Source organism: Tursiops truncatus, chromosome 2 (assembly GCF_011762595.2).
Source record: "Tursiops truncatus isolate mTurTru1 chromosome 2, mTurTru1.mat.Y, whole genome shotgun sequence".
Lineage (NCBI taxonomy): Eukaryota > Metazoa > Chordata > Mammalia > Artiodactyla > Delphinidae > Tursiops > Tursiops truncatus.
In genome coordinates, this window is record NC_047035.1 from 1,816,056 (window position 1) to 1,835,861 (window position 19,806).

The following is a 19,806-nucleotide window of genomic DNA, read 5'->3' on the forward strand; positions in this document are numbered from 1 at the left end:
CAGAAGGGGGTGTCCAGTGTCCAGAGTTCTCAGGACAGGGTCGGGGAGGTACTGCAGGGCAGACAGAAAAACAGCTGCTCCCCACCCCTTCAGTCTCCCCTCGGGCTAGTTTCCCTGCCTTTGATCCTACACCTGAGCCTTCCGGAACCTTCCAGAACCGCTCAGCCTCCCGACCGTGCAGGCATTCCAGCGTCTTCACACAGCTGCCCCTCTGGGCCCCAACCAGTTTCCTCATCAGACTCTCCACCTGCCCTCAAAGCTCAGCAGATACACCGAGTTCGGGGAGACTTCCCCCACGCCCACCTGCACCAGGCTAAGGCCCGCCCTCGACAAGAGCCCCCTGCGGCTCCGGCTGCCCCGTGACAACACAGACCGCGCTCCTCCTGAACACTGTCTCCTCACTGAACCATGAGCTCTTGCGGGCAGGAAGCCTCCTTCACTTCTACCTCCAGCGCCCTGTGCCTGGCGTCGGCAGGTATTCACCTGTCCAGAAAGCTGCCTCTTCCTAAAACTACTTACGTTGATAATCTCCTTCTGCACTTCTAAGTCAGAACTGCTGGGATTCACTAATCCACTTCACATTTAGCAAGTCGCTCTTACATCTGAGCACAGCACTTTGACATCTCCATGGCAATAAGCCCCGTGACAGGAGGTGGCTTTGCCAGCTGCCTCGAGGCACATGCACTGGCCAGCACCATCGGGTTTCCCTGCCGGAGAAGCCTGGACAGGCAGGAGCACCGTCTGGGTGTATGCCCGTGGCTTTCACCCTGCCCGTGGCCCTCCTGCTCCTCTCAACACAGGGCCACCCCTCAGCCCCTCCCCTCCTGACACTATGCTGATGCCTCCCTCCCTGTGGTGGGTTCTTTTCAAACCGTATTTGAATACCAAGTAGGTGGTGGGTTCTTTTCAAACCGTATTTGAATACCAAGTAGGTGTCAGGTATTTCAGATTCAGAAATGAATACAGATTCTACCCTGTGGTGGGTTCTTTTCAAACCGTATTTGAATACCAAGTAGGTGTCAGGTATTTCAGATTCAGAAATGAATACAGATTCTACCCTGAAGAGACATATAATGTGAAACCCCTCTCTTAGCATTTACTAAGGGGCGGGGTCATTTAACCCTAACCCCTCAAAAGGCAATCCAGAAATGCTTGTGGAATACATGAACCACTTCATTCTGGTAGCATAAGCAGATGCTTGGACCACCCAGGAAACGCGATACTTAATTCTGTCCAGAGACTTACGGACAGCTTTGCAGTACAAGGGGCACCGCTGGGGGTGTACAGAGGCAGAGGAGGAATTCACCAGGGGCAAGCAGGGGCAGAAGTCAGTCCAAGCGGAAGGAACACTGTGTGCATGGACAGAATACCCAAGTACGTGCAATGCTCAGGAAATGATGAGAAATGGCCCCGTGGCACTGGGACCCAGGCTGCAAGGTTGTGTGGTGACACGACAGCCAAAGGCGCGTCCAGGCTGGACTAGAGGCATCTGAGCACTGAGGTGACGTGCATGCCACAGGGCGGAGGACGGGAGAAGGGGCAGCAGCTAGACATCAGGCAGGAAGTTTCAGCTACAAGGCGTTCGCCTGCCATTCTGACACCATTCTGACAAAGTGTCTGTGAATCTAAAACACATTAATTAGCATTATATCAACAATGAAAATTTTCACTGAAGAAAGTATTTTCTGGAATGAATTTCACTAAATCTGTATAATTCCCTGCTCAATTTTCTAAACAGAATGTTTGGGGAGGTGTGTTCTATCTATAGTTGTATTAGTCAGAGCTTCTGTCACTGTGGGATTTCTTTGGAGCCATTTTTTCCCGTGTTAGATCTTAGAAAGATGACAGCTGTGTCCATTTTTTAGCTTTCTGTGACTGCTGTAACACACTGGGGGGCTTGACACGACAGAAGTGGAGTCTCTACAGCTCTGGAGGCCAGGAGTCTGAGAGCAAGGGGCCAGCAGGGCTCCACTCTTCCCACAGCTCTAGGGGAGGTTCCCCCGCCTCTTCCAGCCTCTGGGGGCTCCGGGTGGTCCTTGCCTCACGACCACACTGCTCCAGTCTCTGCCTCCATCTTTACACGGCCTCCTCCCTCTGGGGCCTCTGCCTCCATCTTCACACGGCCTCCTCCCTCTGGGGCCTCTGCCTCCATCTTCACACGGCCTCCTCCCTCTGGGTCCTCTGTGTGTCTGTCATAAGGATGCTGATTATGGGCTTTAGGGCCTACCCGAAATCCAGGATGATCTTCTCATCTCAGCACCCTTAACTTACCTAATCAGATCACATTTACAGAGTCCCAGGGGTTAAGATGTGGACACAGCTTTGAGGGGAGTTCAGCCCACTACACTGGTGTACTGAGAACGTTCTTCCTCTCATTTTTCAAATCCAACCCTCTTCCCTCGTGTCCCTTCCCCTCTGGAACACACCCCAGTCCGGCCACCTGCTCTCAGCACCAGTGTCTCTCCCTGGGCCTTATCTACAGTGGTCTCACCCTGTGCCCCATGCAGCAGCCAGGATGGTCTTTCTCAGAAAATCAGTTGAGGCACGATACTACTGCTCAAACCCCTCTGTGAGCCTGCCACCTCACTCAGAATAAAAGCTGGACTCTGCCCCACGGTCCCAGACCTGGCTTCTGTCTAATGTCCCCTCCTAACCATCCTTGCCCCCAGCCTCCTGGCTGGCTCTCCAAATACACCAAGCATGTGCTCCCTCCTCAGGGTCTGGGCACATTTTCCTCTGCCCAGAACACCTTTTTCCCAGATATCCCCAGATGGGATCTCTACTTGCTGTCCCCCCATCACATAGGCTTTCCCTGACTGCCGTCTACAGGACAGTGTCACTGCCCTGCACCTGCCCCTGCCCTCTACTGCAGGGTCAGCAAACCGACAACCACGGTCTGACACTTGTTTTTATAAATAAAGTTTTTCTGGAATGCAGCCCCACTCCTTTGTTTAAGTATCACCTACGACAACTTCTGAGCTACAACTGCAGAGCTGACGAGCAGCACAGACACCACGTGGCCCACAGAGCCTAGGACATTTACCACTGGGCCCCTTATAGACAGCAGGCACCTTCTGCCCCATCCCTTCAGTCCCTTCAACTGACTTCACAGCTCCTACCACTGCCTGCCTGGTTGCCCGTCCTTTGCCTATACACACTCTGAGGTCAGCTCTGTGAGGGTGTCAGTGTCCGTAAGCACCTGCCCCAGTGCCTGGGGCACAGTATGTGCTTAACAAACACCCGCTGAAGGACTGTGCAAATGAAGAAACCACAGCCGCCTCAGAGGAGAGCTCAGCGCTGGTGGGATGGGAAGACAGACTTTCCCTACCTGCCCTTTAAAACCTTTCATTTCACATCATGGATATGTATTACTTACTAAGTAACTTTTTTTTTTTTTTGCGGTACGCGGGCCTCTCACTGCCATGGCCTCTCCCACTGTGGAGCACAGGCTCCGGACGCGCAGGACCAGCGGCCATGGCTCACGGGCCCAGCTGCTCCGCGGCACGTGGGACCCTCCCGGACCGGGGCATGAACCCGTGCCCCCTGCATCGGCAGGTGGACTCTCAACCACTGCACCACCAGGGAAGCCCCTAAGTAACTTTTTAAATAAAGTTACTTACTTAGCAAGTAATACATAACTTTTTAAGAATAAACAACTGTTTAAAAGTATGTGACTAGAGAATTATGCACATGAAAAGCAAGGCACTTACCCTCTAAATTAAGGTGATGTGGAAGGAGATGCCATCAAATACACTACCTGGTTTTGCAGAAAATAATATTTACAAAGTTAATGTTATAAAGACTGGTGACTGTATGAGGGATGGGGAAAATAAGGTACAGAATGATGGAAAGAGCTCAATCTTCATCTATTATAGCAGCAATTAATGACTAAAGTGGAAATCATGAAAAAGCATAATTTACTTAATAAAGTACTTATCAAGATGGAGGCAATTCCAAAAAAAAAAACAGGTAAGAGTTAGAATGGTTTTCTTTGAGGGTGAGAACCAGAGAAATCAAAAAACTGTATTTCTTTTTTTTTTTAAACAAGCCTTTTGGTACTATTTAATTTTTTAACCATTCACAGAACTTTTATTCAAAAGCTAACAAGCAGAATGGGTGCTCATCGGCTCAGGTCTGTCCTCCTGCACTGCTAACCCCACAATGTGCTCACTCTGCAGACATGGGCTAACTACTTCCACCTGGCAAAGCAAAAAGCAAACACCAGGGTCAAAATATCCTGCTTCTTTTCACAAGGCAGGTGAAATCTTAACCTTAAAGTTGAACAAAGGATGGTGTGTTGCTAGCTTGGTAGCACCACCTCCTGCATTAAAGGTGGGAAGCGCATTCCCCAGAAACCCCCCACTGGAATGCTCCTGCTCTGGGCTGCCTCAGAAGCAGCTGAGCAAGACTGGGGCACAGGTGAAGTGGGGGCCATGTGCTCAGACGGTCGTGTCGGGCGCAGCCGCTGCTGCCGGCACACTCAGCATCCAGCGTGCTTCCTGGCTGCCGGCCCGGCACAGCCCTTGGCCAGGCCCCCAGTTTATAGAAGCTCCCCTAGACGGGGTGGTTTTCGAGTTCTCTACATGAGCTCCTGGTCATGACCCCACGTTGCTGACCAAATATGTGGGCTCTCACAAGCCTCAAGCTGTCCGCCTGTAAAGCAGCCGGCTCAGCTGGACCATTTCTCCGATCCGCCCACTGGCCCTTCCAGACCTTCACTCCAGCTCCTGTCACGCTCGTGTAAGAGCTAACTCAGATCCCATTTACTGCTGCATTTACAGTGGCTCTGCTTTTCTGGTGAAACCCTGTCTGACAAAAGTTGACTTTTAAAAAGAGTCTATATTCCTTTATAAGTTTTAGAAATTTGGATTTTTTTCAGAATGAAATACCTTTTAATCTCCTCTGACTAATAACTGTCAGAAACAAACTCAGTCTAATGCTTTTATTGTTTTAACATAGATATACTAGTGACCAGGTAACCTCTCTAATTTCCAAAATGTGGACTAAGAATTTAACTTAAGTAGAAACCTAAAATATACAAAACTGAAGTAGTTTTACCAAAATTAGGTATTTTCCTTCATGGAAAAAAAATTAGAAAATGCCACACGGTTTTGAAAAAAACACACAGCTTTCCCCTTGTGGTACACTGGGAGCCCTGGTTTCTCCTGTGCCCCAGGTTTAAATCACTGTAACAAAATAGAACACACAAGCATGTTCTAGAACCTTACATGAAAAATTAGCCACTTATATTTACCTTAGTAAATTGAAAGCAAAATACAGCTCTTTTTCCAAATGAAGTCTTCTTTCAGAATAACTTTTCCCAAAATGTTTATTAATACAGTGATCTTCTGTTTCTAGAAAAGACTAGACTTTTCCCAATCTTTCACTTGAACAGAAATACCACTCTCCAGCCACCATCCGAAGAGGAAAGGAACTGGGACTGAGAAGGTCTTTCAGACAGAGTGGACAGAGGGAGGCAGCCTGCGGGTGGAGCCTTTAACAGGCCTCCGTGGCCCCCAGGAGGGCTGGGTACAGCCTGCGTCCCGTCTAGGAACTGAGGACAATCAGTTTGTGCAGCTGGTACAGAAAGGTGTTCTTCCCTCTGCTGCCCTCCCGGTCCGCCTGCTCCATCACCAGCTTCAGATCAACCTATCGGGGCAAAAGGACCAGTCAGGCTCTGCAATGGGACTTTTCTAGACATAAAGTAAAACAAATAAAATTATACACACACATATACATAGACACATAAGATGGCAGAAACTACTCTTTTAATTTTCTAAAAATATTTACAGAACGCTTCTCTATTCTCACAACAATAAATACTATATATCTGCTATTTCATCTTTAAATTCATCCTAATAATATGGCAATCTTTACCCAGAAATCTCCCATACATTCCTTCCTATGTAACTGTGAACAGTAAACGTGAACAGAGGCATTAAAGCATGTAAGTTTTCTAAACCACACCAACCTCAGAATGAAATTCTGCTTTCAAAGTAAGCCCTGCTATTAGCTTCAAACACCCCCGTGGAGGCTGTAGGAGAGGTGGCTGGGGCACAGCTCTGTGCACATGATGGAGCTGGCTCCAGGGACTGGTCCTCAGGGCTCTAACAGGGGAAACCAGTCATGGAGCACATGGAGAGAAGAAGGAACATTCTGCAGCAGAAGTAACTTCCACACTCAGAGTGGGACAACACCATCTCCAGGGGTGGTAGCCTACCTCCACTGCCAAAGGGATGAGGAACTAGTGCCCCAGCCGGTTTATTTATAAAGACATCCTTGGCTCTAGGATTAAAGCTTCAAATTCCTCCCTGAGTTCCTTTCCTGAAATTACATTTTACTCTAAATCTTACAGACAGGAAATGTCAAGGTGCCCCATATGGGCCGTGCCCTACTTCACAACTGCTATGGACTGAATTGTGTCTTCCAAATCCCCAATGTGATGATATTTGGAGATGAGGCCTTTGCGAGGTTATTCAGGTTAGATGAGGTCATGACGGTGGGGCTCCCATGATGGGATTAGGATGGGATTAATGCCCTTATAAGAAGAGACACCAGAGAGACACCACTCTCTCTGCCATGTGAGGGCACAGTGAGAAGGTGGATGTCTCCAAGCCACTCCAACAACAACCAATGTACCCTAAAAGCTAATCCAAACATTCGTACCTGTTTTATCCAAAATTAAAGGATAATTAGCCTGAGGTCTAATTTTTCACCAAGACATTACACAGAGTATACTATCCAGAAACAGCCTGTGTGGCCTGTGACCCTGCCCCGTTAACCAAAGAACCACACACTTTGCCGCCAGGCTCCCTCTGCTCCCCGGGCATCCTCCACCAACCCTGTTGGAGCCCCTGAATCCATCAAGAGTTCTGTTCCCATCAATCCTGGTGGTAGGCTGCTCACGTGGCCACCTATTTCTCACTCACCTGATTCCACTCATATGGCTTTTCATGCCACTTAGGAACAATCTTCTCTCTTGGTTTCAATGGACAGAACAAACTAAAATTTAAAAAAAGAGAGCTTAAGTCACCTTAATTATACATTAGTAATTGAAAACACTACTGTGATTTTTAAAATGAGATTTAAATCCTATGTACTTTCCCGCAGAATTGTAACTCCAATAAGTTTCTTAAAGATCAAAATTTATGTAATTATGATCAGAGAATATTTTAACCCCCTATACATTCAAAAACAAAAAAAATGGAGCAACGTGGGTCTATGAGACTGACCCTTGTTTCCTGTTCCCCTAGTGACCAGTGGAGCTGCTCCGTTACCACACATCGCCTGGGTTACTGCGTCAAGTTCCAGGAAGTGTAAGAGGATCTTTTATACCATTTATTCTTAAGCAGCCATGACAAGTTGGAAATGTCATCAGCTTAAAAAGGCAGAGATAGAGAATTCTAGCAATAAGAATGTAAAGAAGTCTGCAAATCTTCTTGCACCACCCCTCCTAGCAACTATAAAACTAGACAAAATTGTCCAAAAAACATGCCTGAAGACTCTGGATATTAACCAAAAGCAAATTCAGAAGCATTCATTCACGAAAAACTGCTGAACTCCAGGTAACAACAGTGGAGTCTGTGGAATTCATGCCTGGGGCTACTCCCACCCACCACTCACACCCACCCCACCAGCTCAACCTGGCACCCTAGTGTTCCCAGGGTGAAAACAGGCATCTTCACTGCCAGACTGAATTTACTTGATTTGGAGCAGAGGGTAAAAACCCTCATGCCTGGCAGCACTGTCAGTAAAAATGGCAACCTCAGTAGGAAATAAATGGAGAAAGCCCACAGCTCTGGGAGCCTTCTGCCCTGGTCCTGCTTGGGGCCAGCAGCAGACCGGCTGACAATCCAGAAATGCAAGAGGGAGATCCTGGAAACGAGAGCCGCAGAGGCTAGTCGGGCTCACCACACATTCCCTAGCTGACGGAGAAGCTGCACACACACATGCAGCAGAGACCTACGAAGGCCCCTGGCCTGCCACACAGCCCTGGCCGACTAGAAGGTGGCATGCATGCACAGGAAAGCCCTGGCAAGAAATAAAAGCCAGACTTCAAAACTGCCTGAACTTTGGATGTACTACCTGACCCACACAGAGACCCACCGGCAGAGGGCAGAAGCCTTAATGACTTAGGTATTTAAGCACAACTTCTCACTAATCATTGGCTGAGCACTAAGCAATGCAGACACAAGGATGACCCCTAACAAGCCAGGCTGAAAAATAAAAAGAAGAATTAAAAAAACAGGCATTAGTGGCCTTACAACATGGTGGGGAAACTGATTCTGCAGAATTCTGCAGGGAGTAATCAAAACCCTACATTAATACACTACATTATCTAAAATGCCCAATTTTCAGCAAAAATTATGAGATATTTTGTGAAGAAACAGGAATGTGTGACCCATACTCAGGAATAAAAAAAAGAACAGCCAACAGAAGCTGACTGAGTGGACTCAGATGTGGTTTTAGCAGGTAAGACTTTAAAAAAGTCACTGCAAGTACATACAAAGAATTAAAGCAAACTGTGTTTAAAGAAATAAAGGAAAATATGATGGTAATGACTCAAAGGTAATCTCAACAAAAATTTAAAACTATACACAGAACCAAAGAGAAATTTTAGAGTTGAAAGGTACAATAACTAAAATGGAAAATTCCTTATGTAGGAGACCAAAATCTGCAGGTGTGAGATGCACAAATAAAGAATCAGTAAACTTAAGGATGGATCAATAGAAGCTAACTAATCTGAACTTAAGGACAGATCAATAGAAGCTAACTAATCTGAACAACAGAGAAAAAGGACTGAAGAAAAATGACCAGAGCCTCAGAGATCAGTGGGACAACATCAATTGTACACAAACACATGTAAAATGGGAGTCCCAAAGGAGAGGAGAGCAGGAATAGGGCAGAAAAATCATTTATAAAAATTCAAAGATGCAAATAGGTTATAAGTAAAAGGATAGGAAAAGATATGCCATGCAAACAGTAACAAAACCAAGCCAGAGTAGCTATATTAATATCAGACAAAATAGACTTTAAAACAAGAAATATTACTAGAATAAAAAGAGAGATTTCATAATGACAAAAGGGCTAATACATCAGAAAGATACAAAAATTATAAACATAAATGTGTCTAACAGAGCCCCAAAGGACATAAAAGAAAAGCTGACAGACTTGAAAAAAGAAATAACTCAATAATTAGTTCGAAATTTTAATATCCCAGTTTCAACATTACAGAACTAGAGAGAAAACCAGCAAAGACAGTGAGTCCTAGAACACCAACTCAATCCACCCAACATCTACAAAACACCCCACCCAACAACAGACGTGCATTCTTCTCAAGTGAACATGGACCATTTTCCAGGAAAGACTGTATGTCAGGCCATAAAACAAGCCTCAATAAATTTTAAAAGAAATTCTGAAAGACTGAAATCATTCCAAGTATGTATAATACCTACACAGAAATAAATTATATATCAACAACATTATAAGAAGTTGAAAAATACCAAAATATTTGAAAATTAAACAATATACTTCTAAATAACCCATCAAAGAAGAAATCACAAGGGAAACTAGAGAATATTTTACAAAGAATAAAAATCAAAATACAACAAATCAAGAAGTACGGGATGCAGCAAAAACAGTAACGGAGAGAAATGTATAGCTTTAAACGTCTGTAACAGAAAAGAAGGTCTCAAAACAATAATTAAGCTTATAAGTTATGAAGCTAGAAAAAGAGCATGCTAAACCCAAAGCAATCAGAAGTAAGGGAATAATCATTATGAGAGTGAACATCAATGAAACAGAAAAAAGATAAACACTAGGGGGAAAAAAATCAACAAAACCAAAAGTTAGTTCTTTAAAGGGGTCAACAGAATTAATAAATTTTAGCTAAGCTAAACTGACTTAAGAAGAAAGAAAATCTGAACAGACCTAAAACACAAGAAATCAGTAATTTAAAATCTCCCCACAAAGAGAAGTCCAAGCTCAAATGATTTCATTAGTAATTTCTATCAAATATTTAAAGAAATATCAATCTTATATAAACTCTTTCAGAAAATAGCAGGAAACACCTCCTAACTCATTCTATGAAGCCAGTGCTACTCTGATACCAAATTAGACAAAGATATCACAAGAAAACTTGTGATATCTTGTGAAACCAATAACCCTCATGAACACGGATGAAAAATCTTTAGCAAAAACCTATTAAAAACCTTTAACTTGTTTGCTATAAAACAAGTTTATAGGGACTTCCCTCATGGCGCAGTGGTTAAGAATCCGCCTGCCAATGCAGGGGACACGGGTTTGAGCCCTGGTCCGGGAAGATCCCATATGCTGCAGAGCAATTAGGCTCGTGTGCCACAACTACTGAGCCTGCGAGCCACAGCTACTGAGCCTGCACGCCTAGAGCTCCGCAACAAGAGAAGCCACCGCAGTGAGAAACCCGCGCACTGCAACGAAGAGTAGCCCCCGCTTGCTGCAACCAGAGAAAGTCCGCATGCAACAACAAAGACTCAACACAGCCAAAAATAAAAGTAAATTTTAAAAATAAATAAAAATAAAACAAGTTTATAAAAAGAATTACACACTATGTGGAATTCATCCCAGGAATGCAGGCTAGCTTTAACAACCAAAAAGCAATTAATGTAATATACCACACAAATCAAAGAAAAAAAACATGATTATCTCACAGACACAGAAAAGGCATTTGGCAAAATGTGACATTCTTTCCTGATGAAAACTCTCAGCAAACTAGGAATAGAAAGGAACGCCTTCAACCTGATAAAGAGCCTCTACAAAAGCCCTGCAGCTAACCTGCAGCTAACATACTTAGCAGTGAAAAACGATGCTTTCTCCCCAAAACTGGGAACAAGGCAAAGATGTATGGTCTCACCACTTCTATTCAGCTCAATACAGAGGGTTCTAGCCAGTATAATAAAACAGGAAAAAGAAATTAAGAGCGTACAGATTGGAAAGGAAGCAGTAAAACTGTCTTTATTCATAGATATGATCCTGTGTGTAGGAAATCCTAAAGAACCTACAAAAACTACTGGCACTAACAAACAGGTTTAACAAGGTCACTGGATAAAAGATCAATATATAAAAATCGAGCTTCCTTGGTGGCGCAGTGGTTGAGAGTCGCCTGCCGATGCAGGGGACACGGGTTTTTGCCCCGATCCGGGAAGATCCCACATGCCGCGGAGCGGCTGGGCCTGTGAGCCATGGCCGCTGAGCCTGCACGTCCGGAGCCTGTGCTCCGCAATGGGAGAGGCCACAACAGTGAGAGGCCCGTGTACTGCCAAAAAAAAAAAAAAAATCAATTGTTCATTTCTAGCAATGAACAATGCAAAAATAAAGAAAACAATTTAAACTCACAATAGCATCAAAAAGACTAAAATAGAAATAATTTAACAAAATACTGCACACTTGGAAACCATAAAAAGTGTTAAGAGAAATTAAAGGATATCTAACAGACATTCCAGCTCAGTGCATTGTACAATTCAACACCGTTAAGATGGCAGTTCTCCTCAAACTGATCTACTGATTCAATACAATCCCCATCACAACCCTGCAAGGTTTGTTGTAGAAATGGACGAGCCGGTCTTAAATTTTATATGGAAAGTAAAAGGATCTAAAAGAGTAAAAAAAACAACTTTGAAAAAGAAGAACAAAATATGAGGACTAACACTACCCAATTTCTATTAAAGACAGACATAAATCAACAGAACAAAATAGGAAGTTCAAAAATAAACCTTTACATTTATGGCCAATTGATTTTTGACAGGTGCCAAGGCAATTCAGAGGGGGAAAAGACAGTTCTTCAGCAAATGATGTTATAACAACTGGATGTTCATATGTGAAAAAATGAACTTAAGACTCTTACACGTCACACCATATACAAATATCATCTCAAAATGGATCAAAGACCTCAGTACCATAAGTAAATATAAGAATTAGAGGAAAACAGAGGAGAAAGAAAACTCTTCTGTGAAGTTGGGTTTAGCAAGGATTTTTCAGATATAACACCAAAAGCATAAACCATAAATTTTTTTTTTTTTTTTTGCGGTTCGCGGGCCTCTCACTGTCATGGCCTCTCCCGTTGCGGAGCACAGGCTCCGGATGCACAGGCTCAGCGGCCATGGCTCATGGGCCCAGCCACTCCGCGGCATGTGGGATTCTCCCGGACCGGGGCACGAACCCGCATCCCCTGCATCGGCAGGCGGACTCCCAACCACTGCGCCACCAGGGAAGCCTAACCATAAATTTTTTTTTAAAAAAGCTAAAGTGGACACCATCAAAATTAATAACGTGTTCTTTAGGATATGCCATTAAGAAAATGAAAAGACAAGCTATGCGATGGGGAAAATATCTGCAAATTGCATATTCAGAAGAGACTTTACTTCTACAACTCGATAAGACGACAATCAAACCAATTAAAAAACAGGGAAAAGATCTGAAGATACTTCACCAGAAAAGGTGTATGACTGGTTAATAAGGATATATAAAGATCTTTTATATCATTAGTTATTAAGGAAATGCAAATTAAAACCATAATAAGATACTACCATAACTCCATTAGATTAAGTACAACAAAAAATACACTGACAATGCCAGGTGCAGGCAAGGATGTGAAGAGACTGGAACTGTCATATGTTGCTGGTGGGAATGTAATATGCGAGTCACTTTGGAAAACAGTTTGTCCATTTCTGAAAAAATTAACATAAACTTACTATACAACCTACCAATTCTACTCCTAGATATCTACCCGAGAGAGAAGAAAATATATGTTCACTCAAAGACTTTACATGACTTTCCAGAGTAGCATTATTCATAACAGCCAAATACTGGAAACAATCCAAACATTTAATCAACTGGTGAATGGATGGATAAAGAAAATGTGGCATACACAAACAGTGGAGTATTATTCAGTTGTTAAAAAGAACAAGCATGTTACAACACGGATGAACCTCAAACATATTATGCTCAATGAAAGAAGCCAGATTTTTTTTAAAAAAACATTATGCCATTTATATAAAATTTTCAGAGAAGGCAAATCTATGGAGACCAAGAGCAGCTCAGTGGTTGCCCCGAGTGGGGGTAGGAACAGGAGTTGCTGACAAACGTAAGAACTTGTGTTTCTAAAAACAGCTTTATTGAGGTACGTACCATGAACTAATTAATTTAAGTACACAATTTAATAATTTTAGTAAATTTATAGATTTGTGTGACTATCACCACAACTGTTCTAAGGTATTCGTAAGCGAACTTTTGGGGATGACAGAACTGTTGTAAAGCCGAGTTGTGGTGATGGTTAGCACAAGTCCGCAAACTTACTAAAACCACTGAACTGCTACCCTAACCCCCACCTACCCAGAGCACAGCAAGTCAGGACACGGCCACCCTCGTCGGGGGTGGAGAGAGAGGGAATAAGGAGAGGCAAAGGAGCACCAGGTGACTGGTCCTTCCTGGCGAGAAGGCATCCTGTGCTGTTGGGAGCAGAGCTGTGTAAGAACAGGGAGCATCTGCCAACTTGGTGACCTGCCGCTCCTTCCCATATGCATTTTGGGTGATTTCTTTTGGCTTTATGAGCACTTCTTATGTTTTATAACACGGTTTCCCTCAGCTGCTGGTCACGTGGCACATTCACTGCGTGCAAACACACTGAGATGACCTGTGCACTGTATGTATGTTAAACTTCAACACAAAGTTCACGTAAAAATATTTTCAGCCTTTATCACAATGGCTAAGGCAGCTCTGTTTATCTAACACCTTTCTGAAAGGTGTCCACTGCTCCCTGTTCTCGCGCAGGACTGGATGTGCCGGGAGCCTTCTGTTTGCTCCTCCCCCATGTCTGTCCTCCCTTCTCGGCCTCCTCTGAGCTGTCCAGGCTGACCTGGGCTCACGGGCTGCACCAACGAGAGCCCCTGTCCTAGGGATTCGGATTGGGTTTGGCCAACGGAGAGCCCAGCAAGTGTCGGAGGGGGAGGGGGAAGCGCGACAGCGGGGCCCACTCCTGTAAGTTGGTCCTCTCCACACAGCCTCTCAGCCTCCACAGCCCAGGCCCCTTCCCTCCCTTTGCCCCTGAGGTGCCCACTGTGGTTTCCCTCCGACCTGCCTGTGCCATTTGAAAGGGTCTCTTTATCACATTCTCAAGCCGCCCCTACTTGCTGCCTGGCTCCTGGCAGACGATCAGGACACAGGTGGCTGGTGCCTCCGTCTGGCACCTCTAGCTGCCGCCCCGCGTCAGAGGATCAGTCTATCACGTCTCATAAACAATTCAAGGCATTCACAATCTAGACAGCTAAGAAAGAAAACTTGTCATCACACAACTCACCCTAAAAGTTTCTGCCGAGCATTATCCTGCAACTGTGTGATCCTTTCTGGCCCAAGACACATCGATCCATTTGGTCCATCACACACTAGCTTGTTAATAGCGGCTCTGAGAATATTAATCTGTAAATAAATGGCAACGTACTCATATGGTTCTTGTATAATTGAATTCCACTCCACATTTAAATAATTCATAAGCATTCAGATTTCATATTTTCATGATTATCATCAGTATTGTTTCTGGAAGAAATTATCAAAACAACACAAATAACACCAATAACCACTATCAATAATTTAAGAAGCGATAACAGAAAAAAAACAGCAAGGAAGGTTCAGACTTTTCAGTGTAAGCACACTTTTTAAACTTCTACTAAAATTTAATAGTTTAACCCATGGGGTTACACTGTTCAAAATCTACTTGTATCACATACACAGTAAGCCCTCTGTATCTGTGGATTCAACCAACCTTGGATCAAAAACATGCAGGAAAAAAAAATTCCATGAAGTTCCAAAAATCAAAACCTGAATTTGCCATACACTGGCAACTATTTACACAGGGTTTGCATTGTATTAGGTATTGTAAGTAATCCAGAGATCATCTAAAGTGTACGGGTGGTGTGCACAGGTTATATGCAAATACTACACCACTTTATATAAGGGACTTGAGCTTCTGCAGATTTTGGTATCTGAGGGGGGTCTTGGAACCAATCTCCCACAGATACCGAGGCAGGGCCATATGTTCCTCTCACTTTGTGTGTGTCTTTTCTTCCTTAATTTTTTTAGTATTTATTTATTTGGCTGCATCAGGTCTTAGTTGAGGCACGTGGGGTCTTTCGCTGCGGCACGAGCTTCTCTCTAGTTGTGGCACACGGGTTCCAGAGCACGTGGGCTTAGTAGTTGTGGCACGCAGGCTCTAGAGCACATGGGCTTAGCTGCCCCACAGCATGTGGGATCTTAGTTCACCGACCAGGGATTGAACCCACGTCCCCTGCATTGGAAGGAGGATTCTTAACCACTGGACCACCAGGGAAATCCCTTGTGTGTGTTTTTTCAATTGAGGTACAATTGGTACATGACAGTATGTTAGTTGCAGGGGTACAAAAGAATAATTCGGTGCTTGTATACACCGCACAGTAAGTCCAGTTACCACCGGTCACCATGTGCCTGACCCCTTCACCCTTTCCGCCCCTCTCAGCCCCTGCTGTCGCCCTGTGTGCAACGTTCCCACAGAAGCCTGAGGAGTGCCCCCAGAGCAACAACGTGCCATATTTTGTTCCAGCCTGTGCCATAGTGTTTAATGAACCTTCTGCTTTGAGTAATCTGAAACTTAGGAAGAGCAGTGAAGACAGAAGAGACGTTCCGTGCACCCCTCCCGGACGCAAACGCCTTCCACCCGCAGTCCATCTGTCACTACTCAGAGGCTGACCTGGGCACATCACTATTAACTGGAGTCCAGGCTCCATGTGGATTTGACCACCTTTTCCACTCACGTCCTCCTTCTATCCCCGGACCCAATCCAGGGCACCACACTGCACATGTTGTCACGTCTCCCCGGTCTCCTTTGGTCCAGGGCAGTTTCTTAGCCTTTTCCTGCTTTTTGAGACCTTGACAGTTCTGATTTCTGGTCAGGTATTTTGTGAGATGCCCCCTAGTCTGGGCCTATGTGACGCCTTTCTCATGATTAGGTTGGGGTGGTGAGTTCTGGGGAGAACCCCACAGAGGGGGGGGCCCTTCTCATCCCGTCCCGTCAGGACGTGTGCGCCATCGCCAGGACGGATCACTGGTGATGCTGGCCTTGGCCACTTAGCCGAGGCAGTGTCTGCCAGGCTCCGTGGAAGCCAGTCACTAAGTCTAGTCCACTCTCAAAGCGGGGAGGAGGGAACAGGGGAGGTGTAAGCTCCACCTCCTGGGCACTGCTGGGAATTCTCCTGAGTGGAAGATTTGTCTCCTCGTCCCCATTTGTTTATTCAATCACTTGTTTACACCCTTTGGACACTGTGAGTTATAACCCAATACCCCGTGATTTATTCTGTTGCTCTGTCCCTGCCACTGGCCTCCATGTCCCTGTGACAGGCTGCATACTTTTGTTTCTTGAGTGCTTCTTTACTTCCTGGCTCTACAAGCAGCTCCAGGCTCATCCTGTGTTTCCTCTGCCCATTTCTCCAAGGAGCCCTGGTTCCTTTTATTGGAAAATCCTATCAGAAACCGCAATCTGGGCCCTGGGTTTGTTCATGGCTACTGGGGTGTCATCATTTCTTGCGCTCAGAGAGCTAGGTTATTGGTGCGTGCGTACGAAATCACGTATACACACGTAACTTACTTGCATGCAGTAAGTTAAACATGAATTCCTACTGAACCATGTCTCTCAGTCACCCTGTCCCACAGGGTGTGTTCTAGCCTTCCTTTCTAAGTCCATCTCTAAGTTTAGTAATAAGAAACCTGGCTCCTGCGTCCATTTACTCTGTTGCTCAAGCCCAGTAGCACACAGTTTCAGAAATAACTTGCAATCCATGAGAAACAACTTTACCAAGTAGAAGACAGGAGCCTTACCATTTCCAGTCAAAAGTGTTTTCCAAAGCTCCTTTTCCCCTCACCCCCTTCAATGCAATTATCCCCCAAATCCTAGTCGGTGTTGCGGGTGTGTGTGTGTGTGTGTGTGTGTGTATTGCATATTTGGAGTTCCACTCTTTCACGGGGCACGGACTATGTTGGGTTTTTTTTAATATTTATTTTTTTACTTATTTTTTTTGGACCCAATTATTTAATCAGGTTCTTTGTAAGAAGTTTAGAACACTGCTTTGTGAGGAGAAATTCTGTCCATGAGAGCGAACACAGAGCAGACGTAGCCCTGGAGCTGAGGAGCAGCTTTGATTCTTTGCAGAATTTGAGTCCACAGCTTTCTGATCAACCTTCCGCTGCTCTGTAATCTCGTATTTCTCTCTCTCTGTGTCGAAGATCTCACCTTCCTGGTGCCTGGGCTTATGCAGTTTCTTCTTCTTGGAGTAAGCACCAGTGAGATGTTCTGGGATTTTCACACCACTGATATCAATTTTGGTGGAAGTGGCAATGACAAATTTCTGGTGTGTTCTCCGCAGAGGAACTCGATTGAGGGACAGAGGCCCGGTCACAAGTAGCAAGCCACTGCTCAGCTGCTTCAGGAAGATGACCTTCTGGCCTCTGTGGCGCCCAGTGAGGCAGATCAGAATGGTCCCAGGAGTGATGCTGGCGCGGTTTCCTCACGTGCTTACTGAAGGGTTTTTTGCGGCGACGCAAACAGCTTTCGAGGCACGTCTTCAGTAGGATGATACCTAGGCATTTTGTGAAGATTAACCACCCAGGTACCACCATTCTTGTCACCACCAACTGGTTTTGTGACAGTAGCAAGAAGCTTCACCTTCTTTTTCTTTTCAACCTTGGATTTAGCTGCTGAATACTTCCTCTCGTACGAGGCCTTTCTGGAATACACAGCCGATCGGGAATATCTGCCAATTCCTCTGACCAGGACAGGGTTTCGGCTGCAGTGGGGCTTCCCCTGCTTAACCTGCTTCACCTTTTTAACCTTGCCACCAGCATCAGCCTTCTTGGCTTCAGGTTTTTCTCCTTAGTATCTGGCTTCTCAGCCTTTTCACCCGCCATCTTGCAAGATGGGAAAAACTATTTTTTTACTTACTTATTTGGTTGCACCAGGTCTTAGCTGCAGCAGGTGGACTCCTTAGTTGCAGCACATGGGCTCCTTAGTTGTGGCAGGTGAACTCTTAGCATGCACGTGGGATCTAATTCCCTGACCAAGGATCGAACCCGGGCCCCCTGCACTGGGAGCGTGGAGTCTTAACCACTACACCAACAGGGAAGCCCCAGACTATGGGATTTTTTGTTTTTTTGTTGTTTTTTTTAACATCTTCATTGGAGTACAATTGCTTTACAATGTTGTGTTAGTTTCTGCTGTATAACAAAGTGAATCAGCTATATACATACATACAACCCTATATCCCCCGCTCTTGCGTCTCCCTCCCACCCTCCCTATCCCACCCCTCTAGGTGGTCACAAGTCACCGAGCTGATCTCCCTGTGCTGTGCAGCTGCTTCCCACTAGCCATCTATTTTACATTTGGTAGTCAGACTACGGGTTTTGACAAGCACACAGAGCCATGCATCTACCCCCGCAGCACACACACGGCAGCTCCTTCACTCTCCAGTCCCTGTGGTATCCTTTGTGGTCCATCACTCCTCTGCCCCCAGGAACCACGAATCTGTTTTCCGTCCCTATAGTCTGGCCTTTTCCAGAATGTCATATGAATAGAATCATACCATCTGCAGCCCCCGAGTCCTGGCTTCTCTCACTTAATAACATGCATTTAAAATTCGCTCACGTTGTTGCAGGAATCAACTGCTCACTCCCTTTACTGCTGAGGAGTACTCCCCTGTATACGGCTGTGCCACAGCTCGTCCATCCCCTGCTGAAGGACATCTTGAGTGCTTCCAGGTGTTAGCTATTATGAATGCTGCAATCCGTATTCACAAACAGGTCTTATGTGGATGTAAGTTTTCATATCTCTTTGATAAATACTTAAAAGTAGGACTCCTGGGTCTTACAGTCGGTGTATGTTTAACTTTGAAGAACCTTATCCTCCACAAAACACTAGCCCCGCTCTGCACTCCCACCAGCAGTAACAGTGTTCCTGTTGCTCCACATCCTTGCCAGCACTGGGTATTTTCAGTTTTTTGGATTTTAGCCATTCTAATAGGTCTGCAGAGGTACGTCACTGAGATCTTAACTTGCATTTTCCTAATGACATATGATGTGAACACCTTTTCGTTGGTTTATTGCCATCCATATTTAATTTAGTTGCTTATTTTGTTGAGTTTTACGAGTTCATTACACATTATGAACAAAAGTCCTTCCTGAGATACATATTTGCAAATATTTCCTCCCCGTGTGTAGCTTGTCTTTTCGTCCTCTTAACAGGGTCTTCTGCAGAGCAGGTTTTAATTTGATGAAGTCCAAATTATCAATTTTTTCTTTCAGATTATGCTTTATTGCATCTACAAACTCATTGCCAAACCCAAGGTCATATAGATTTTCTCCTGTATTTACTTCTAGAAGTTTTACAGCTCCATAAATCATGACTAGGTCTGTGATCTAAGGAGTACTTTTAAGCCCCAAAGCCCCTTTACATGAAAGAGCAGTCAAGTTCAATCAACAAAGCCACATGGCCCCTGGAGAAAGGACCAGAGCGCAGGCCTCACCCAGCGCCCCTCCCCCACCCCACCCCCCCCTGCACGGCTATGCCAACCTCAGCGACGCCACGGGACTTCTAGCACTCGGGAGGAGTGCTTCCAAACTAGCTGTCCTGAAAGACCAGCTTTGTTTCTCATTTTGTAAAATGCAAGAGAACTGAGTTACTACAACAATGAAATACAAAAACAAAAGCATATAAAACATAAGCCCAAATTTTTCATTATTAAATTCAAAAGCTAT

General features: G+C 45.0%; 1 protein-coding gene and 1 pseudogene across 1 annotated transcript in view; both read right to left on the reverse strand.

Annotated features, from left to right (window-relative positions):
• Positions 1 to 3,917: 3,917 nt before the first annotated feature.
• The window catches only part of TDRD9 (tudor domain containing 9), a 114,385-nt gene continuing 98,496 nt past the window's right edge, over positions 3,918 to 19,806 (reverse strand). The window contains exons 34-36 of the mRNA XM_033850552.2: positions 14,333 to 14,451; positions 6,930 to 7,002; positions 3,918 to 5,649 (exon numbers count right to left, since the gene is read on the reverse strand). Of these exons, the coding sequence (XP_033706443.1) occupies positions 5,548 to 5,649; positions 6,930 to 7,002; positions 14,333 to 14,451 (294 nt within the window). The 3' untranslated portion in view covers positions 3,918 to 5,547. The remainder of the gene's footprint in view (positions 5,650 to 6,929; positions 7,003 to 14,332; positions 14,452 to 19,806) is intronic.
• LOC109552806 (large ribosomal subunit protein eL6 pseudogene) lies at positions 17,099 to 17,979 on the reverse strand (annotated as a pseudogene).